Source organism: Nycticebus coucang, chromosome 2, assembly GCF_027406575.1.
Source record: "Nycticebus coucang isolate mNycCou1 chromosome 2, mNycCou1.pri, whole genome shotgun sequence".
Classification (NCBI taxonomy): domain Eukaryota; kingdom Metazoa; phylum Chordata; class Mammalia; order Primates; family Lorisidae; genus Nycticebus; species Nycticebus coucang.
The window spans coordinates 177,959,629-177,982,180 of NC_069781.1; the positions used below are offsets into that span (position 1 = coordinate 177,959,629).

A 22,552-nucleotide genomic window follows, 5' to 3' on the forward strand; every position below is an offset into this window, starting at 1 on the left:
CAGGTGATCCTCCCACCTCAGCCTCCTGACTAGCAGGTGGCTCACTTTTTTATTTTTAAAAATGGGGGTGTTGGGGGTCTTGGTACATTGCCCAGGCTGGTCTTGAACTCCTGGCCTCTAGTGATCTTCCTCCCTTAGCCTCCCTAAGTATTGGGAGGGAGGCTAAGGGAGCCTCACTTTGTCACCCTGCCATGGGGTCATAGCTCACAGCAACCTCCAGCTCTTGGGCTTAGGTGATACTCTTGCCTCAGCCTCCCTAGTAGCTGGGACTACAGGTGCCTGCCACAACACCCGGCTGCTTTTTTGTTGTTGTTGTTGCAGTTTGGTCGGGGCTGGGTTCGAACCTGCCACCCTCAGTTTATGGAGCTGGTCCCCTACTCACTGAGCCACAGGCGCCGCCCAAGGGAGAGATTTTTTAAAGGACACAAAATCACAGTGCTGGGAGGACTGAGTTCTAGGGCTCTATACCATGGCATATGCATAGCTAACGATAATAGCTAGAAGGGAAAAATTGAATGTTCCCAACACAAAGAAATGATCCATGTCTGAAATGATGGATACGTTAATTACCCTCATCTGACCTCTATATATTATACTTAAGGAAATATCACTCTGTAACCCATGAATATGTATAATTATTATTTGTCAATTAAAAAATAAAATTAAAAACTCATCTCATAGCATCAGATAACCAGTCAATGGTCAAGTTTCTCCTGATTATCTCATGAATTTTTTTTTTTTGCAGTTTTTGGCTGGGGCTGGGTTTGAACCGCCACCTCTGGCATATGGGGCCGGCGCCCTACTCCTTTGAGTCACAGGCACCGCCCTATCTCATGCATGTTTTTCCACTGTTGGTTTGTTCAAATTTCAGATTCCTAAAAATTTCAGATTCCTAAAAATTTCTTTGAAAACATCTCATTTTTATTTAGCTGATGGTTAGGATAAAAGAAAAAATTAAAAAACCACAAACAACCCCTGCCCATATTTTTTTGCTTTAAATGACAGAGATAACACATATCATTGTAAGAAAAAAAGGCAACCAAATTTGAACATTTCCACCATGCCCTGTGCCTTTTATGAGAAACTGGGCTTACATGGGCAGAACCAGGCCTCAGTCCCAGGTCCCTGAGCTGGAAGGGTGGTGTCCGGGGAAATATTCTCCTGGGGCAGCATGGCCTAGCTCTGGACCAAAGGGTGTGTGAAACTGTATGAAACCCCACATGGCAACGTGGGGTCCCCGTCCCCTTGTCACCAGTGAGGGGCAAACGAGAAAACAACATGCCTATGAAGGGGGCTGCCGCCCGGTGCGTCTCTGACCTTGACTCAGACCAACTCGGGATATTAGGTAAATGCCTACAGCAAGGTTAGTGCTCCCTCCTTCTGACCGGAAGCCCCCTCCTTCACCCTCCAGACCTGGGCCTCCCTCACTGAAGCCCCTGATGCTGAGGATTCCAGCATCAACACCCTTTGTTTTGCAAGGCTCCTGCTCCTGTTTCCAGAAGATGCCATCACTGACAATCACAGCCCCACTGAATACCGGCTCTGTGTCAGGCTGGAGTCTAACCAAGTTACGTATCTTAGGATCTTATTCAGTCCTCACAGGGAGCCTAGGAGCTAGGTGGATCGATACCCATATCCTTTAGGGGAGGAAACAAAGTCTCAAGAGAGGTCAAGCGACTTGTTTGAAGTTGCACAGCGCTATTATCCCTGGGAGATCCCAAGGATTGGCCAACTCCAGAGCTGCTATTCTTAAGGTCTACAGCCCACTGCCAGTGTGTGCAGCTGTGAATGTCAAAGTCCCCAGACTCAGGCCAAGTGCAAGCAGAGTCCTGCAGGGATGACCTTCACGGGCAGCTGGAGCCTCACTCTTTGGGGCAAAACCTCCAGAGGGTCTGGAGCGTGTGAGTCAGGTGAAGTGTAGTGAGAGACAAGACCTCAGGGTCACATAGGTGGGGCCGTGAAGGCTGAGTGCTGCAGCAAGGCCTGGGACTTAATCTTGAGGCAGCTACTCTCAAAAGTCACTGTACATAGAAATTACCAAAGTGACTGTAAGAAATGTAGAGACCTGGCCTCACCCCTGGAAATTTAATTCGATCTATCAAGGTGGGGCCAGGAGTTATGAATTCAAATCGCCCATTCTGTAGACCACACTGCTGTGCTCTAAGCAAGGCTTACCTGTGTTTTTCAGTCTTTTTTATCTCATGGCACATTTGAACCTGTAGTTAAACTCCTGCAGCATGCTTAAATTATGTTGATAAAAAAAAAAAGTAAAAAAGGAAAAAAAAAGAATATTCTACTGTGCTTTAAACTTCTTTTAAAAATAATTTAATTAATGATCTGTAAACATTTTTGCAGCATATCAGTGTGCTATGGTACACCTGTTGAAAATCACTGGCTAGCCAGTGACCAGATTCAAATTTAAACCTACTCCACTAGCCCCGAGGCAGCACCATTTCCATCACTGCAGAAAGTTCCCCTGGATGGCACTGCCCCAGATGACACTCTTCCTCTAAGTGATTCTAAGAGGGGAGTCAGGATACTTGTTCAAATCTGAACAATGTGCCCTGTAGACAACTTGATAAAAGTGAAACAACGTTACTGATTATTGGATATTGTTGCATAAGGCTGGAAATTTGAGACTAATCTCTGCCAAGCACTAAACTGAGACATCCCCCTTGACTTCTCAAAGAATAGAGAGGCCAGGCGTGGTGGCTCAAGCCTGTAATCCTGGCACTCTGGGAGGCCGAGGCGGGTGGATTGCTTGAGCTCACGAGTTCAAGACCACCCTGAGCAAGAGCAAGACCCTGTCTCTACTAAAAATAGAAAAACTGAGGCAAAGAATTGGAGGTTGCTGTGAGTTATGATTATGCCATAGCATTCTACCCAGAGTGACAGCTTGAGATTCTGTGTCAAAACAAAACAAAATAAAACAAACGAAAAAACAGAAAAAGAAATAACTTTTCTTTTTTTTATCTACCCCCAGCCCTGAGAGACTGAGAGAAAGGAATAGCGTTCCAATCTGCGTCTCAATGTTCCTTAACATGTTTGACTGCTTGGTCCATCGTCTTGTGCCCCAACACTTTGTGACCTGTCCAGGGTCACTATACTGGTCAGCAGCAGAGCCAGTCCCCAGATGAGGATCTTCTGAGTAGACAGAGAAGACAGAGGGGTGGTTCCACGTTCCAGGAAGGGAACTACCTTTAAACAACTCTTCCTGTGACCCATTCCTCAGCCACAAGCAGTAGAACGCAGGGAGAGGCTCAGGGGCTAAAGGGTGTGTGACCAGAAACCCCACCGGAGGCTGGGAGGTTTGGTTGCTCCCCTGAGGAAGGGACACTTAACCCAAGACTAAAATGTGAATAAGAATTGGCCTGCTGAAGAGAGGAGGAAGAACGTTCTGAAGGACCAGCATGTGTAAAGGCCCTTAGTGGGAAGGCAGCTGGCATTGTGAGGACAACAGGGTGCTGTGGTGCAGAGAAGGAAGTGATGGCCACCGGTGACAGCAGTGGCTGGTTAAGGAGACTCATGATGGTTTCTTGGCCTCCTAGAGATGCAGACCTGGCCCTTTGCTCAGTCTCTGCTTGGCCCCTAAATGCCACTTCTCTTGGCAAAGAAATGTCCAGCACTCACCTTTCACTTGTGATGGTCCACGTGTGCATGTTAAAAGGTCCACTCTCTCTGTGGCTTCGTCCCAGGACACCTGCCCTGCCGTGTTCTGTGGACAAATGATGTCTTCCACCAAGGCCAGGAGGTAACTGATGTCCCTCACGTTCACTGGGTCCCAGCCTGAGGCAGGGGTTGGCACCTTCAGGGCTTTAAACAGGGAGCTGACGAGTCTCCACATGTCCTGGGAGGCAGCACAGGGATAAGTGGACGTGAGCCCCAGGAGAGGAGCATAGCACAGGGGCCCAAGTATGTGCCTGGCCAGCAATCTGCACAAGAACCCTCACTGCCCACTGAGCCATGACATCACCCTCCCCAAGCTTCTTCTGTCACCTCCCCCATCAATCTTCCAGGGATTGGACTCATTCTGGGCTGTATTCCTCAAATTATGACACATAGTAGGGTAAAACTCACTCAGTAAAAACTCACCAGGTGCATGAACGCAGAGGAAGCATTCTCTTCTACGGGTTGGAATATTTTGTACATAGTAGGTATTCAAAAATGGTGTGCATATGTATGCACGTGTATATGTGTGAACACAAATCTGTGTGTCTCTGTGTGTATGTGCAAGTGTGTGCGTTTGTATATGTATATTCAGCTGATGAATCTGGCAACTGCAGCTGTTGGACCACATGTGGCTGCCAGGCCCCAAACTCCTACACCCTGATTTCTACTGAGGCTACAGCACCCTCCCGATCCTAGGTGAGGTGGGAGACATGCCTTGGTCACTGCCTCAGGAGTCAGAAGGCCATTCTCCACGAGCTGCGGTGAGGGAGTCAGGTTGGGGGACCCCTGGCTCCCTTTCTTGGTGTCGAGCTCCTTCCCAGCCCGAGGACGGGTATTTCGGAAGATCTGAACAATCAGGAGGTTGATGGGGAACATGAGGAGGGAGCTCTCCAGGCCGATCATCACTTCTTGCCACGTGAACTCAATCTTACCTGAGGAAGGGAGTGAGTGATCAAAGGGAGAGGCCACCCCAGAGCCCAGTCCCTTCCACCCCATCCAGCGGTGGCCGTGCAGGGAAGGGTTAACCTTGCCAGCATCTGGAAGGTCACCTCTAAGCCCTCAGGGGTCCTATCTGGTAAGGGTGAATCTGTTTTTCTGGGGCCCTGGGTCAGGCCAGATAGTCTGTGACAAGGGTGTGATTTATGGTAGGACCTGGGCCACCAGCTGTCAGCTGGACCCCCAGAGTGCTGGAGGCTAAGGTTGGCAACTTGGTGTGTCTTGTCATACATGGTCAGGAGAAGTTGGCACTATTCACAACTCCACAGGGAGAGGACAAGTGAAAGCTCCCGCCTGGTCTCTCCTAGGCCTGTTCCCTGCAGCTCTCTCTCTTCTCTACTGATTTTAGCCTCCATCCTTTTGCTGCCACAAATCATAACTGGCTTTTCTGAGTTCTGTGAGTCCTTCGCATAAATCATGGAACTTGAGTGTAGTTTTGGGGACTCTGGAGTTGCCCTGGCATTGCTGGGGCAGTGAAGGCTCATGTCCACCAGCCACCGGTCCTGCCCTCCACAATACAAGACACTACCCAGGTCCATCTTTTGCTCAGCTGGGTCCTGGGGGATGCCCCAGAACATGATGCTGGTGAGCATGGTGCAGAGGAGTAGCGAGAAGCAGCAGGACAGCCTCTGCACACGAGTGAAGTTGCTCTGGGCTGAGCCGCTGAAGATGGAATACCAGATGTGTCCATCCTGGAAGCCGGTGGAGGTCTTCATGAAAAACAGGTGGCTGTGGGCAGGCAGGGAGAGAGGGGCCATTTGGGTGTAATAAAATGATGAGTTGTTTTTCAGTCGCTATGAACCTTGAGGTTGCAGGCGACGTAACCTGAGAGTGCCTAGCTGAACCAAGTGTGCCTAAATTGTGACTTGGGAGCCAGCTGGAACTAAAGAATCAACCACAGGTGGAACAAAAGTGCTTAGGTGGGGTAGGGGGGAATAGGGACCAAATTAAGAAGCAAGCCTGGGCATCATCTCCTGGCATAAGCCAATCAGATCGTGCCTCCTGGCATCGCCTCATGGCAAGAGCCAATCAGATTACTCCTCATTATCCTCTTCCTATAAAACGTGCCCCAGCCCCCAGCTTGGGGAGAGAGATTTGAGTGCTGCCTCCAGTCTTCTCACCAGTCAACTCACAACAAAGCTTTCCTTTCCTCAAAAGCCAGAGCCATAGCATTGGCTTCTACGTGTGCTGGGAATGGAGCCTGTTGCTTCTTGCTAACAGTTCAACCCAAACATGTTCTCCCAAAACGATGCTCACGATATGTGATTAAAGGAAAAGGCAACACACTGGGAGCAATGGGCCATTTAAAAAGATATAAAATAAACACAATCTATGGCAGGGGTCCTCAAACTACGGCCCGCGGGCCACATGAGGCCCGCCGAGGACATTACATTTATCCAGCCCTCTGGGTGTTTTTGCCACTCTGCCTGTCATGCTTAGCAGCCAACTTGTTCCGAGCCACAGTGTGCATGTGTGGAACGTGCGCCAACTTTCTGACTCCGCTCCTTTTCTCTGTCTCTCCCCGCTGGGTGTTTTTGCTGTCCTGCTTAGCAGCCCACTAGTCCCGGCCTGCAGTGCACATGTATGGAATGTGCCCCACACTCTCTGACTCAGTCTCTGGTGTAATCAGGGGAGTCATCAGGTTGCCTGTGCAGAGCCTGCTGCTGCCTAAGGACCGAGGTAAGAACAAGTTAGGATTTTTTTTTTTTTTTTGAAGTTAGGATGTCTTTTTTTTTTGCAGATAGGGGGCGCCTTTTTTTGAAGTTAGAAGAGCCCTTTTTTTGAAGTTAGGAGAGCCTTTTTTTTTAAGTTGGTTAGTTGGTTGGGGGTAGTTTCTAGGGGGGTTGCATCACAGTGATAATGCAAATAGTCAGCGCTCAGTGCTAATGCAAATTGGCAGTGCTCAGAGGTAATGCGAATAGTCAGAGCTCAGAGGTAATGCAAATAGTTCGTGCTCAGTGGTAATGATAATTGTAAGTGCTCAGTGTTAATGCAAATTGTTAGCGCTCAGTATTAATGCAAATTGTCAGCAATCAGTGTTATTGCAAATGGTCAGCAGTCAGTTTTAATGCAAATGGTCAGTGCTCAGTGTTGTTGCATGGGGGCCCCAAACTGGTAATCTGCCTAGGGCCCCATGGGAACTTGATCCAACTCTGCAGACGGCCGAGTAGTAGGAAACTCAATTTAATTGCCAGTAAGTGCATTTATATTCTGATTGCTATTCAGTTGTGTATGATGTTGTATGTTGTGTGCTGTGTAAGCCCCGGTTCACACCGTTGCGATCTCTGTGCAGTGCAAGTTCAGCCATATGCTTGTATGGCTGAACTCACATTAGATTTGGAAGAAAAAAGGTATACATGCCTTCTTTTTTCCTGCAGTGGAATCTGATTGCATGGGTGAGAAGACCCATGTGATCAGATTCCTGTGCGAGTTCACAGATTGCAGTGCAGTTCTCACAGGGTAGTGTGAACTGGAAAGGTGGTGGAGGAACTGGCTCTGTAATTGTGCTGGTTCCCACACCGCACCAGTGTGAGCCTGAGGTAAAAGCGGAGTTCCACCATATGGGCACTGGTGAGGCTGAAATGATGTGGACTGGCAAGGCTGCATTGATGGACACTGATCAGACTGCATTGATGGACACTGATCAGACTGCATTGATGGGCAGTGCAGTCTATATGTCTCTGTGTGGGCAAAGTTATTGCTGGTATATTATTTTTGGAGCACTGTATATATAGATTGGTATTCTACTAATAGCAATTTGGAATCCCTAGGAAACAATGATATCAAGAAAGAGAAAAGTTGACTCAGAGTGTAGGATATTCAAAGAACAGTGGACTTATGATTACTTTTTCATGCAGTACAAGAACTGTGTGTTTGATATGCCAGAATATAGTGTCTGTGTTCAAAGAATACAATTTGCCTTGACACTATCAAATTCAACATAAAGATAAATATGATTGGTTGGTTGGAGAAGTGAGAAAAGATAAAATATTAAAACTGAAATATACATTGACAACTCAGCAAAATACTTTTGTGAGTTTTCAAGTTGCCAAGCTAATAGTGTGCACTGGCAGACCATTCGTGGAGGGAGAATTTATTAAAGAATGCCTTCTTTCTGTTGCCAAAGAGATGTGTCCAGAGAAAGCCAATTTATTTAATACAGTGAGTCTTTCAGGACCCTCAATTACACAAAGGATTGAAGAAATGGGAGACAATTTGCATCAGCATTTGCAAAACTCCGCAAAAAAACTTTACTATTTTTCCTTGGCACTCGACAAAAGTAATGATGTTCATGATTCTGCACAAACTTCTAATTTTTATTCGTGGGACGAATGACTATTTTGAAGTCACAGAAGAGCTTGCTGCATTGCAAAGCATCAAAGGAACAACTACAGGACAGGATATCTATGAAAAGGTTTGCCAAACTGTGAATAGTTTGGAGCTGGACTGGGCAAAACTAGCCAGTGTGACAACTGATGGTGCTCCTAGCATGGTGGGGTCTAAGAAAGGAGTAATTGCTCGCATTAACCAAGAGATGGACAAACATAACCATTCTCATCCAATAGCCATACACTGCCTCATCCACCAACAAGCGCTGTGTAGTAAATCACTGAAGTGGGACTCTGCTATGAAAACTGTGGTATCTTGTGTTAACTTCATTAGAGGTAATGCACTAAACCACAGACAATTTCAGCAATTTCTGTCTGAGCTAAATGTTGCCTGTGAAGATGTTCTATACCACAAAGAAGTCCATTGGCTGAGTTGAGGGAGAGTTTCGAAACATTTCTATGTTTTACTTCCACAGATTACAGCTTTTCTGCTTTCAAAAAACAAAGAAGTACCAGAGCTCAATGATGCAGAATGGAAATGGCACCTTGCCTTTCTGACAGATGTAACAGAGCTACTCAACAGTTTCAATGATATGCAATCACATGTGAAAGCATTTGAAGTAAAATTAGGCCTCCTCATCAAACAAGTGAAAGAGGAAAATTTCTGCCATCTCCCCACAACTCAAAATCTGTTAGTGGAAAATCCATTGGTTGCATTCCCAAATAAAATGTGTGGATTCACTGGAAAAGTTGCAAAAGGAGTTCCAATTTAGATTTAAAGAGCTTCATCTCCATGAACAGGATGTAGAGCTTTTCAGTAACCCATTTTCTATTGACATTGAACATGTGGATACGATTTACCAAATGGAACTGGCTGAACTGTAGAATTGTGACTCTCTGAAAGATGCATTTAAGTCAAGCAGCCTTCCTAATTTCTATGCATCTCTCCCCTGTGAGACATATCCTAATCTAAGGAACCATGCACTCAAAATGGCAACCATCTTTGGCAGCACTTATGTCTGTGAATAGACTTTTTCCAGAATGAAACATCTGAAATCTCCAACCAGATCTAGACTAACTGATGCACACTTGCATCACTTGTTATGACTAGCAGTGACAAATGTGGAATCGGACGTTGACCATCTCATTAGCCAAAAGAAGGCTCATAGTTCCCATTGAAATACTGGTAAGTTTGTTGATTTAACTTTACTTGTTCTGCATTTTAAATATTGCATTTGTTCCCATTTTATTTTTTTACTTCAAAATAAGATATGTGCAGTGAGCATTGGAATTTGTTCATAGTTTTGTTTTGTTTTTTTAAACTATAGTCCGGCCCTCCAACGATCTGAGGGACAGTGAACTGGCCCCCTGTTTAAAAAGTTTGAGGACCCCTGATCTATGGCGTTGAGCACGTGTGTGCACCTTTGTATCTGCTAATGTGTGTTTGGAGACCAAGGTGGTGAGTGGGAACACAGCAGGAGAGGGGGCAGGGAAGTGACAACCAAAGGGGAGCATATGCTGAAAGTTCCCTCTGGGTAAAACTCCATGGAAAAGGACCCCCAAGGGCCAGATAGTGAATCACCATTCAAATCAGTCTGTTCACAAATAATAATAAATTTTTTCCTTTTTGGCCCGGGGCTGGTTTGAACCCACCACCTCCGGCATATGGGGCCAGCACCTTACTCCTTTGAGCCACAGGCACCACCCAATTATAATAAATTTTATTTGGTGATATTCATAAGGAAATAAGGGTAACTGCCATCTGGTCTCACCACCAGGGAGACAATTCTGTTTTGGAGGACCCATGACCCTCCAGGGTCTCAAAAACCTGATCAGTCCCTTCTGTTGTACACTCAAACCTGCCCAACCCACCTACTTTTACTGGTTGAAAATGGGTTGTGATGCAACTGCCCTTGAGATGAAAGAACAAAGCAATGAGAATTTGATTTAAAGAAAAACGTACCTGAACTGTTTCCTGTCCTGCTCCGTGGCAACTGGAAATACTTTGTCAAGGACACAGTCTCCAACATCGATGGACAGCCACGAGTTGCAGAGGAAATACCACTTCCGGTCCATTGCCAGGTCATAGACCCGCACCCGGCTCACATACCTGGAGAAGGGACCCCCAGTGTTGAAGATAAGGTGTGTGTTGGGGGCATTGGGGGAGGGTGAGACTTCCTTGGACACCATGAAAATAACACCTTTATCTAACCCAAGAATAAGAGCTCCTGGAAAAAGACTTTAGTTTTTATTTACTTTTACTTTATTATTTTTTGTTGTGTTGCAGTTTGGCCAGGGCTGGGTTTAACCCGCCACCCTGGGTATATGAGGCCAGTGCCCACAGACGCCGCCCAAAAGACTGTATTTTTCATCATTGTTCTTGGTGCTTGTATCAAACTTGGCCTCAAGTGGGAAGTTCAGCTAGTGCAGATAACCAGCTCTGAGAGGCTGTGACGCTTTCACAAATATGCTGTAAAACATGCCTTTGGAAAGCATTAACCCTACCACGTGGTGCCAAGCCCAGGGCCAGTGTCCAGGCATGAGCCAGCAAAGCCAAGACATCTGCTGGAGTGCACAAAACACGGTCCTCACTTGGGCTCCTACTCAGAGAACAAGTCCACTGTCTACCTGGGGCTCAGCATGCCAAGGGTATCACATGACCTGATTTGGGTCTTTGAGGCCTGGGGAAGAATTGAAATCATTCTGCCTGTGCCGGGATGGCAGCTCCAGTACCAGTACGGCCAACGAGCATGGTAATGGCAACAGCAGCCACCCTTCATGACGTGGTGGGGACTATGCTAAGATGCCCTTGCCGTGCTTCTTGTTTCAAGGAGGACAATCCCATCAGGGATGCAAGAGCCACCTCTGTCAAGGTCACATGCTCTCCTGAGGTGACGATGTAGTGCCTGCTGTGATCAGGGCCTGAGCAATTATATCCAACTAGGGACAGTTCCAAAGCACTGCAAGGGGTCGGACGGGCTGCTGTTGAATTTTCCCTCTGCCCCTGCTGCCTCCCCTCCCTTCCCAGGTGCTGGTTCCAGGCATCCCTCAATAAACACCTGCATGCTCACCTCCATCTCAGAGTCTACCTCCTGGGAGCAACCTACAGCTGATGTGTTAACTCTAATCCCCTGGGTGGATCAAAGACAGCAGCATAAACGCTGTGTTTTTCTAAAACTGCCAGCTGCTGATGGGTGATCAGACCAAACACCATTCATCTGGGTCACTAGTTTTGGCTTCAGGTAGGATAGGGGGGATCTTGCTCTGAACTTGCCATCTGTGTGACCTTGGGCAAGTCAGGCACAAAAGGGCCAAGAGTGGGGCTGGCACCAGACTCCCGGGCTACAATGTCCACCATTTCTCCAAGGTACTGATCTATTTTGTGTGCACCATGAAATACAGTGGGCCTCCGTGACCCTCGGTTTCCTCATCTGTGAAATAGAGATCCATTCCCGTGTCTTACAGAGGCTCGTGAGGATCAGGAAGGCAGCAGCTGTGCAGTGCCCAACCCTGGGCCCCATGCTCTGTAGGCCCTCATGGTTTCTGGACCCAGACTCACCAGGATGGCCGGTCCCCTGAGTTGTCATGCCACAGTCTGAGGCTCTGCAGTTCCCCCAGGGGGAACAGGGTGGACAGTAGGAAGGCATCCACTCCTCCTCGCTCAAAAACCGGGGTGTCAGGGTCAGACAGGTAGTGGGGCTCACTCTCTCCATTCAGGCCATACAGGGTGAGAGTCACCTGGAATCCAGAGTCAATGCTGCTTGATAATTGTGCTCCACTGGCCTTGCCCCATTGGAATTGGCCAGAAACTAACACAACCCTATGAAGCACTACCCCTTGGCCCTCCCTCTGATCCTGCATTGGACCTGCTTAAGTTATTTTTTCAGTTATATGCAGATTTGGGCTGGCATTATCTGCATTCACATCTTCAATATTATTCTTTTTTCTTTTTTTTTTTTTTGAGACAGAACCTCAAGCTGGGTAGAGTGCTGTGGCATCACAGCTCACAGCAACCTCCAACTCCTGGGCTTAAGTGATTCTCTTGCCTCCGCCTCCCAAGTAGCTGGGACTACATGCACCTGCCACAACGCCTGGCTATTTTTTGGTTGTAGTTGTCATTGTTGTTTGGCAGGCCCGGGCTGGATTTGAACCCACCAGCTCAGGTGTATGTGGCTGGAGTCTTAGCCACTTGAGTTATAGGCGCTGAGCCCACATCTTCAATATTATTTAAACCCATCAAATGCTTCCTGGAGAGATTTCCAAACTCTGCATATATTTATTTGCAAAGGCAATAGGGCAGGTGCTGGTCCCTCCCCCGCCCACACACAATAATTATTTTCTCAGTGCCCCCAGAGTGCTTGGCACTGAAAAATGAATGAATGCCTACTTCCTTGAAAATTCATATCCCCAGGGTCCACCCTGGACCTTTCTGAGTTATGGGTAACAAGCTCAATGTCTAAGCCACTGTTGACCAGCAGACACAGGCTAGACCCTAAACTTCTTTTCATCACTTGTCCTCCATCTTTTTAAATATTGGGGCTTAACATATTTTTTTTTTTTTTTGTAGAGACAGAGTCTCACTTTATGGCCCTTGGTAGAGTGCCGTGGCCTCACACAGCTCACAGCAACCTCCAACTCCTGGGCTTAAGCGATTCCCTTGCCTCAGCCTCCTGAGTAGCTGGGGCTACAGGCGCCCGCCAGGGGCTTAACATATTTTAAGGAAAGACAAAAAGGTTCTTTCTTCTAAAAATCAAAAACCAAAAGAAAAAAAATCCAACAACACGAAACCCGTTGTGCTAACGCAGCTCCACAGTGACACAGCAAGCACTTGGCTGGTGGGACATGCTGACCGATGGTCAGGTACCTTTGAGGTCGTGGCTGCTCCTCGGCGGTGTCCAGTGTAGACTGTCACCAGGTAGTGGTACTGGGCAAAGGGATCGTTGTCTTCCAGCACTGTGACCTTCACCTGTGCAGAGGATAGCATTACAAGGGCCCTACTCGTGGGCTCCCCCATTGCACCTCAGATGAGAGCGAGGTGAGCACTCGGACGCTAAAGGGCCAGAGTGAAGCCACATGTGCTACAGGGTCATTCCATGAGGCTGGAACTGCTCTTTACAACAGCAGGACGTCAGGCCAAAAATATCCGGAAGATAAAAAAGCACAAAGTGCATCCCGTATTAGATATGTCCCCACATGGTGAAATGGATGAAGTTGATATCAAGCAGAGAACGTTCAGTGCTTGATCTGGTGAACCAAACAAACTCTGTTCACATATATTTCTCAGAGCCCTGTACAGTGTGACTTTGCATCTGTTTATGTGTTTCACCAGACACTCCTAAACCTGTATTGAAGGCCTACTATGTGCCAGATATGGTGCATACATTGAAAAAATAATAACACTTTGCAGTTGTGAACAATTAGTTGCACCAGGTCTTACTTGATCTTGTTTCTATCCTCAGACCTATCTTATGCTCAGAAGTTACATTCTGGCTCCTGCCAGGTGGCTTTAGGCCAGTTAATTGCCCTCTTGATCCTCGCTGCCTCCGCTTTAAGACAAGAGCTCTGCTGTGGAGTAAAGGGTCAGCTCAGCAAGCTTGGGTTGCTGAGAAACCTTGCACATTCCAGAGAAAGGACTGGCCACTGGCCAGATGCTGGGCAGTCACCTCTAAGCCTGAGAAAGTCTTGGTATACCTCAGGCCTTGGGCCACGCCAGAGAGCTCGTGCTCATGGTGTGATTTACAGTGGGGGCCTTGGTTCACACTGTGTCTAGGGGAGGGTGTTGGCTGAGCAGCTAAGGTCTGGGTGCTACGTGACTACCCCCCAATAAAACCCAAAGCTCCAGGGAGCTTTCCTGGCACACAGTCAACCCTCCATATCCATGGGCTTTGCATCCGTGGAGTCAACCAATCTCAGATTGAAAATAATTGGGGAAAATTGTGTCTATGCTGATGTACAAACTTTTGTCCCTTGTCATTATTCCCTGAACAATACAGCGTAATAACTGTGTACATGGCGTTTCCGTTGTATTGGGTATTGTAAGTAATCTAGAGACGATTTAGAGCAGGGGTCCTCAAACTGCAGCCCACGGGCCACATGAAGTGATGTGATTGTATTTGTTTCCGTTTTGTTTTTTTACTTCAAGATAAGTGCAGTGTGCATAGGAATTTGGTCATAGTGGTTTTTTTTGTTTTTTTTTTTTAACTATAGTCCAGGCCTCCAACGGTCTGAGGGACAGTGAATTGGCCCCCTGTTTAAAAAGTTTGAGGATGCCTTATTTAGAGTATACGAAGTATGTGTGTAGGTTATGTGCAAATCTTACACTATTTTATATTAGGGACTTGAGCTTTGGTGGACTCTAGTATTTGCAGGAGGTCCCAGAACCAACCCCCACGTGGATACTGAGGGATGATTATGCTTTGAATGTGATGGCACACATCACTGCTGTCCGCACGACCCCTCTGGGCAGAGACATCTATAAGCTTCCATCTGGTTTCTCTCTTTTCCTTTGCTGATTTTAATCTGCATCCTTTGCTATAATAAACCATAACCGTGATTTCAATGGCTCTTTGGAGTTCTGCAAGTCCTTCTAGTAAATCACTGAAGCTGAGGGTGGTCTCGGGCCCCCAAGCACAGGCACCTTTCTCATAGTTCTGCCGTGAGCATCCGATGGGTGAAGCCCAGGAGGTAGTGAGCCCTCCATAAATTGTCAGTAGCATAATTCCCCTGATAATTTGATGAGAAAGGACATTTTGTAGGTAAAGAGGCTGAGGGGCCAGCTAGTCTGAGAGAATCCTAACCTCTCACCTCCTCCCTGGGCTCCCTCCCTTGGAACCCTTGTATGGGGACGCCACCTGCTCCTCCCTCCCATCCCCTAGGAACACACAACCTCACCTTGGCCTGATCCTGAGCATCCTTCCGCCTGGCCCAGATCACTGCCAGCAGGTAGACCAGGCAGAGGCAGCCCACGGTGGCCACCACCACAGGGTTGTCCTCGAAGGTGGCAAAGAGCTCAGTGGTCTGGCGGACATCAACAGCATTGGGCATCACCAGGAAGGTGCTTCCGAAGAAGGTGAGGTGGTTGCAGAGGCAGTGTGTCTGGGAGAGGCTAGTACGAGGTCCCACCTGCAAGCCCCAGAAAGACTGGATGGGAAGGCTGGGAGCTCCTCCCTGGCTCCCTCCAGCCCCAGGGAGGGGAATGATGTTGGCTTCAAGGGATGGACACAGAACGGGGTATGGCTGGGAGCACTTCAGAGAAATTAGCTTCAGGATTATCCCTTGGACTTTTAAAAAAATATTTATTTATGGGACGGCGCCTGTGGCTCAAAGGGATAAGGCACCAGCCCCATATGCTGGAGGTGGCAGGTTCAAACCCAGCTCTGGCCAAAAAAAAAATTTATTTATTTATTTATTTATTGACAGAGTCTCACTATGTTACCCTCTGTAGAGTGCTATAGCATTATAGCTCACAGGAACCTCAAACTCTTGGGCTTAAGCAATTCTCTTGCCTCAGCCTCCCAAGTAGCTGGGGCTACAGGTGCCTGCCACAACATCCCGCTATTTTGTTGTTGTTGTTGTACTTGTCATTGTTGTTTAGCCGACCCAGGCTGGGTTTGAACCCACCAGGCTCAGTGCATGTGGCTGGCACTATAACCACTGTGCTAAGGGTGCCAAGCCAGGGTTTTTTTTAAATTAAAAATTCATTTCCAAAAGCAGAGACTATTATTTATAACAAATATCCTTATATCCATCATTCTCAAAGGGCAGCTGTATGCACTTTACCAATCTATTTCATTTTTTCAGATAAAAATTGAAAGTAAAGTTGGGGTCCCCTTTGTCCCTTACTCCCTAAAGCAACCAGGATCACAGATTTGGTGTGTTGCCCTGCCCATGCCACCTGGTGTCCAGTGACAGGCTGGGCGCTGGGGGCACATCCTAGTGACCAACTCATCTCAGTTTTTCTAGGACTTTACTGCTCTTCAAATGGAAAGTCCTAAGTCCTGGGAATTCCCTCGTCGTGGGCAAACTAGGATGGTTGATCAGCTGACACTGATGAGCAAAATGATGGCCTGGGGGAACGACAGGAAGAAAAGGGAAGGACAAATGTTTGAACTCTGAGCTGACATCTCAGCACCAAAAGGTGTGGGTGGAGCTGGAGCATGTGATCACGGGTGGTGGCTGGGCAGGGAGGATGCAGGAGAGGGCCAGGGCAGGGACCCACTGGGCTCTTTTTAAAAAAATTTATGGCGAGAGACGCAGTGGCTTACACCTGTGAAGTGGATTGCCAAGCTCACCAGTTTAAGACCAGCTTGAGCAAGAGTGAGACCCTGTCTCTACTAAAAATAGAAAAACTAGCCAACGCGTTGTGGCAGGTGCCTGTAGTTCCAGGCACATCAGGCTGAGGCAAGAGAATCACTTGAGCTTAAGAGTTTGAGGTTGCTGTGAGCTATGACGCTACAGCACTTTACCCATGGCAACAAAGTGAGACTCCATCTCAAGAAGGAAAACTTTTATTAATACTGCATGAAAATTTTAATGTATTCTGGCTTCACACCCTGCAATGCTGCCCCTAGACCCCTCAGCCAGCTCACAGTTACCCCACTGGGCCTCTTGGTGGATAAAGATGTAATTCAGCCCCAGCAGGCATCACTGCCTTAGCATTCCCAGTTACACCAGGAGGCAGGGAGGAGGGAGGGTGCGGAACTGGCATCTGGGAGCTCAGCACCTGGGAGGAGGAACCTGCCGGTGCCCAGACATTCCCCAACAGGCAACTTTTGTCGCTTCACCTTGACGACCCACCCAGCAGAGGCTCACCGCCTCCCAACCACCATGGGCCTGGTGCCAACAGTTTATTACGAATTTCAGGTGGGACTTAGTTCCGTGTTTGGTCTGTTGCTTTTGTCACTCTTTCCCAGTCCTGGCCAGCATTTGGCACACAGCTGTGGAGCTTATGGGAACACCTGGCACTCCCAGAGGGCGTGGGGCGGGTTTCAGAGAAGACACTCCAGCAGGTGCCAGAAGGGGTGACCTCAGTGCTGGAGCCCAGGAACCGGTCTTGCTCTGTGCCCAGCATCTTCGCAGAAGACCGAGACCTTGAGGTCAGTGGTTTCCCGCACCTTTTCCAGCAGGAGGGGCCCTTGGAACATTGGAAATCAACCTGCAGATTCCTGGGTGTCGGTAACTGCACTTTTAGTACCTTTGAGGAAATTCCTACATAAGAGCTCAGCTTCTCAGACCCTTGCCCCTGATAAGGGCCTCAGTCAAGACATTTGGAACTTTCTTTGGCTGGTTGAAGGATTCTGCGGCAGTTGCCCATGCAAAACTGGTGACCCATTTACCGACTTATGGCCCCTTAAAGAACTCTATATGATGTCTACATTTCTATATCTAAATCTAAATCCTATCTAAATCCATATATGGGCACCTGTATCTATTATGAGCAAATATACCACAGTGGATTAGTCATAATTTTTGTTGCATGACACATTTGCACATCCACCCTCTGCACATCCCTTGTTTATATATGAATGCATTAGTAGGTGCATATTTGTAATAATATAGCAAGCACCCAGGAACTCATTGCTGTACCCAAAAGCTACACCTGTCTTCATACTGTCCTCAAACCAACACCATCCTGAGCCCAAGTGCATTTTTGCTGGGTTTCCATTTCACTTGCCGCGTTGTCTTCCCCATACTCAGAGTGTTTAACAGAGAAAACGTTTTAATCTATGAGGCTCTCCCTTTGTGCCAGACACCACGCTAAATCCTTTATAATCCTAATCTCATCTAAGTTTCACCCCAGTCATGCATGGTAGCTGTCTTTTATCCCAGATTTGGGGTGGGAAAGCTCAGAGAGGTGGAGTGACTAGTCCAAGATCACCCGGCAGTATTTTTTTTTCCATTTTGAGACAGAGTTCACTCTGCCGCCCTGAGTAGAGTGGCATGGTATTGTAGCTCAGAGCAACCTCAAACTCTTGGGCTCAAGCGATCCTTTTGCCTCACGCTCCTGAGAAGCTGGGACTACAGGTGTCTGCCACAATGCTGGGCTAGTTTTTCTAATTTTAGTAAAGACAGGGGTCTCGCTCTTGCTCAGGCTGGTCTTGAACTCCTGAGCTCAGGTGATGAGCCATCGTGCCCAGCCTGATTTTTCTTACTATTACATCCCTTTACTAGGTGCATCATGGGTGCTTGCTGATTACATGAAGGGAGAGCCGTCTGGGCTAGCAGATGGACATGCGTGTGGTCAATTCCTGTCTGACATCAGGATGATGTTCTTGGACAGAGTGTGAGGGGCTGAGGAAATCCAAGTGAGGGAGGTGTCTGGGAGGCCCTCAGGAAGATGGCAATGGGGGCAGGAGACGAAAGGGCAGACAGGAGATGTCCAGGCCAGAGCAGGTAAGAAGGGCATTTGGTGGGAGGGGAAGGCAAGTTGTACCCCAGACACAGCTCTGACAGTCTTGAAGCCGTGTCTGCCTGCAGGATACTGTCATGGGTCTGGGCTCTGGTGGAGCATGGCTGACTAAGATGGAGATTTAATTTAAATTAATAATGCCGTGTGTCTCTGTGGGCTCAACAAGCCTGGCTGAGTCCTGGAGAGGCAAAGCCATGTATTGCTAAGGTCATGTTCTGGAGACGGATCAGGACTTGGGTCCCAGCTCCTTCACTTTCCAGGTGTGGGATTTGTGGCAAGTTAGTTGAGTTTCCTGAGGCTTTGTTTTACCACCTGTAGGATGGGAATAGCAGCCCTCTCGGAGATCACTGCGGAGTCCTGATGAGCTAATGCAGGCAGAGAGTGGGACGCAGCACCTGGCGTGGAGCCACAGATGTGGCTCAAGTACATTTCCTGGGAAGTCTCACCCTGGCCTACCTCAGTGACCCAGCCTCAGCAGGCCTTCCTGAGTCACTGTCCACTGGTTCAATGATCCTTTGTTCCCAGGGGTGAACAAGGCACATTGTTCCTGTCTCACGGGGTTCCCAGTGGCCCGAGGAGGCAGACATCCTTTAAAGGCTCTGTCTGGCACTGTGGGGTGAGGGGAAATCTGACCTAGTCGAGGACTTAAAAACAGTTTTCCTGAGGAGGCAACGCTTAGGCTAGAGTGGGGGAAGGAGGTATTCCGGGCACAGGGAACAGCATACGTGAATTCCCCTAGGAGGGACACAAGACCCCATACCAGGGGCACTAAAAGGGGTCCCACACGCGCTGAGACTAAGCCTACCCTAGTCTTACCTTCTTCTTCCCTTCTCCCTGCTTACCTGGCAGCCGGAGTTGTCCCACATCTCCTGAACCTCATTCCAGAACACACAATGGGACAGGAAGGTGGTGATGCCAACTGTTAGGTCCCTGCCAGAGACAGGCTCCATGTCAGCCTCAGGGACCACAGTCAAGTAGTAGACACCTTCTCCAAAGTGCAGGTCCCGTGGGCTCAGGATCCACGTGGACATCTCATCTGGAGGAAAGAGGGCGCTGGGTCAGCTCGAAGCCACATTGAGACAAGGGCTAACATCGTAGGAGAGAGGAATCAAGGTAACTTGGCAGGGAAGAAGATGCAAGTGGCACCCCTAGCCAATGTCCTAGGAATACCGTCTCCCCCTGAGACCGGGAGCACGGAAGGGACACTCCCCACCAGTCTGTGGAGCTATGTCACACAGACAAGGGCTCAAATGCTGATTTTGCTCCTCATTGGCTGTGCGACCTCAGACCAGTTACTTAACCTCTCTGTTCTGATCTGGAAAGTCCACTTTCCAGGGTTATCATGAGGACTATAATGAGGTCAGTTCTGTAAGTGCTTGTCTGCTTCTTCGGGACAGAGTAAGTACTTACCTAATATTGGCAAATGATAATAATGCCACCAAAGAAAATAAACCACTGAATATGCCAGGTAGGTTCCCCACCACCCTGCCGTGGCTTCTGACCTCATGTGTTTGGGGAGGCCTACCTGGAGCTGCTGCTGGCAGCAGGTGTGTTTGGGCATCATAGCTGGTCTCGTTGGGGTGGTAGCCAAAGCCCAGGCTCAGTGTCAGTCGGATGCTGGGTCTCCAGTGCAGCTGAATCCCCAAAGTCGCCTCCCCCGAAGTCACATTCACCCGCAAAGCCTCAGGACTGGTCAGGTTCAACACGGTCAGCTCCCTGTGTCTTTCTGGAGGCCGGGGCAGCAGAATCTGCCATCAGAAACAATCAAGTCGAGGTTGTACCAGGAGGAACATGGCGTTAGTTCCCTGTGGCTTCTATTACAAATGACCACAAGCTGGGCGGCTTAGAACAGATGCATTTGTCATTTTAAGGTTCTGAAGTCCAGGGCTGAAGTTGGCAGAGCTCCTCCAGGGGAGAACTTGCTTCCTTGCCTTTTCTAGCTTCTGTAGGCTGCCTGCATCCCTCAGCTCACAGCCCCTGCCTCCCACCACTCCAGCCTCTTGCTCTGCCATCAGATTACCTTTTCCTCTTCTGTAGCAAACTCCCTGTCTGCCTGCCTTGTATAAGGACCCTGTGATTCCACCGGGCCTGCCAGACAATCTGGCAGATAATCTCTCCATCTCAAGATCCTGAACTCAAACACATCTGCAAAGTCCATTTTACACTTCGGGAAACATAGTCACAGGCTCTAGGGATGAGAACAGGGACATGGGTAAAAACTGGGATTATTCATGAGAAACTACAGAAGACTAGAAAAAAATCATTAAAATCTTTTTTCTTTTTGAGACAGAGTCTCACTATATCACCATTGGTAGAGTGTCGTGGTGTCACAGCTCACAGCAACCTCAAACTCTTGGGCTCAAGCGATTCTCTTGCCTCAGCCTCCCGAGTAGCTGGGACTACAGGTGCCCGCCACATCACCCGGCTATTTTTTTGTTGCAGTTCGGCCAGGGCCGGGTTTGAACCCGCCCCCTCGGTGTATGGGGCCAGCACCTTACCGACTGAGCCACAGGTGCCGCCCTGAATGATTCTCTTCTTTAATCACTTTCTTTTTCTTTTCTTTCCATTTTCTTTCTTTCTTTCTTTTTGAGACAGAGTCTCACTTTTGTTGCCCTCTGTAGAGTACTACAGTGTCATAGCTCACAGCAATCTGAAACTCTTGGGCTCAAGCAATCCTCTTGCCTCAGCCTCCCAAGTAGCTAGGACTATAAGCACCTGCCATAACATCCAGCTATTTTTAGAGACAGGGGTCTCACCCCTCCTCAGGCTGGTCTTAAACTCCTGAGCTCAAGCAATCCACCCGTCTTGGCCTCCCAGAGTGCTGGGATTATAGGTGTGAGCCACCACGCCCGGCCACTTTATTTTTCTTATAACTAACCAACTTTTGATCCCAACAAAGTTGAAAGAGAAGACAGAAATGCCATCTGAATTCTGATGACACCCCTAACTTCTACCTCAATATTCTCTGACAGATTCTTCACAGGTATAAGCTGTCCACTAGGGCTGGTCAGACGGAGGCCACCAACAGTTCCACTGACGTCAAAGTGACTTTGGGCCTGGAAGGGGCTCTTTGGGAAACTCATCATCTGAAACCAAGAATGAGGATTATTGTGTAAGAGCCCTGAGGGGCTGGAACATGAACAGGCCCCTATGTGAATGATAAGATCCTAAGAGTGGACAGATGGGTTGCCCTGTGGGGTGGGGGTGGGGGCAGGAGGAGGAGGCTGCCTCCAGCTGCTGCTGGTCTCCCTGGAGAGTTTCTCCCGTATGGCTGTGGCCCCAGAGAGCTGGCCATAGCAAACCCAAGTAGACTTGCTTTGGCTGAGGAGTTACTGGAATATAAGGCCATCCCAGTCTTTCTTTCCAAAGAGCCAATAAATACCTAAGAGAAAGATATTGTTCTGCTTTTGTTAAGCCTCAAGGAGCAAATGGTCAGATGTGCCAATTTGGGGATGGAAAAGAGCCCTGGTTTGCCATTTCCCAGCTGTGGCACTAAGCTGGATGAGCTCGATGTCTAATGAACTGACTGCTGGAGAAATTTAGCAACACAGTAGAAAAAGGATGAATCTGGGGCCAGGATCTCTGGGTCAGAAGCCCAGCTGGGCCACATGCGTCTTTGGGGAAATCATTGAACCTTATTGGTAAAATGGGCACGATAATACTTTGCATCAACCGGGCTGCTACTGGTATAAATGAGCAGTAGCTTATACCTTATTGGTATAAATGAGCACTTCCTCCATGGGGAGGAAGTGCTTTGCAGACTGTAAAGGGCTGTCCCCGCATCATTACTGTTGTTACCCTTATGTCCACAAGCTCCTGGATGTCCTCCAGATAGCGTAGGGATGAGCCGGTGGGCAGGATGAAGGTTGCAGAGTTAGCATCTGAGACGTGCACAGAGGAGCCTCGCCAGCTCCGCGGCTGTATTCTGGCCACGGGAGAGAACCGAGGTGCCGGGGAGAGAGGAGAAAGTCAGCATCCGAGGGGGATCCCCACGCCTCCTGCACTGCAGGAAGCCTGGCTTTCCCCCAGAGTGGGCAGCCATATCTTCATCCCTTTAGTGCAGTAATTTTCAACTGGTGTACCGTGGCACACTGGTGTGCCATGAGGGCAGTTTAGGTTTGTCATGAAAAATTTTAAAGATCATTAATGA

The 22,552-nt window shown here is 48.3% G+C and overlaps 1 protein-coding gene across 1 annotated transcript in view; it reads right to left on the bottom strand.

Annotated features, from left to right (window-relative positions):
- The window catches only part of LOC128598601 (polycystic kidney disease protein 1-like 2), a 49,159-nt gene extending 26,610 nt beyond the window's left edge, over window positions 1-22,549 (bottom strand). Inside the window, exons 1-11 of the mRNA XM_053609187.1 lie at window positions 22,201-22,549; window positions 21,357-21,488; window positions 19,928-20,150; window positions 19,245-19,438; window positions 14,886-15,116; window positions 12,859-12,960; window positions 11,554-11,732; window positions 9,958-10,104; window positions 5,195-5,394; window positions 4,384-4,601; window positions 3,631-3,847 (exon numbers count right to left, since the gene is read on the bottom strand). Of these exons, the coding sequence (XP_053465162.1) occupies window positions 3,631-3,847; window positions 4,384-4,601; window positions 5,195-5,394; window positions 9,958-10,104; window positions 11,554-11,732; window positions 12,859-12,960; window positions 14,886-15,116; window positions 19,245-19,438; window positions 19,928-20,150; window positions 21,357-21,488 (1,843 nt within the window). The 5' untranslated portion in view covers window positions 22,201-22,549. The remainder of the gene's footprint in view (window positions 1-3,630; window positions 3,848-4,383; window positions 4,602-5,194; window positions 5,395-9,957; window positions 10,105-11,553; window positions 11,733-12,858; window positions 12,961-14,885; window positions 15,117-19,244; window positions 19,439-19,927; window positions 20,151-21,356; window positions 21,489-22,200) is intronic.
- Between the last annotated feature and the right edge of the window lie 3 nt (window positions 22,550-22,552).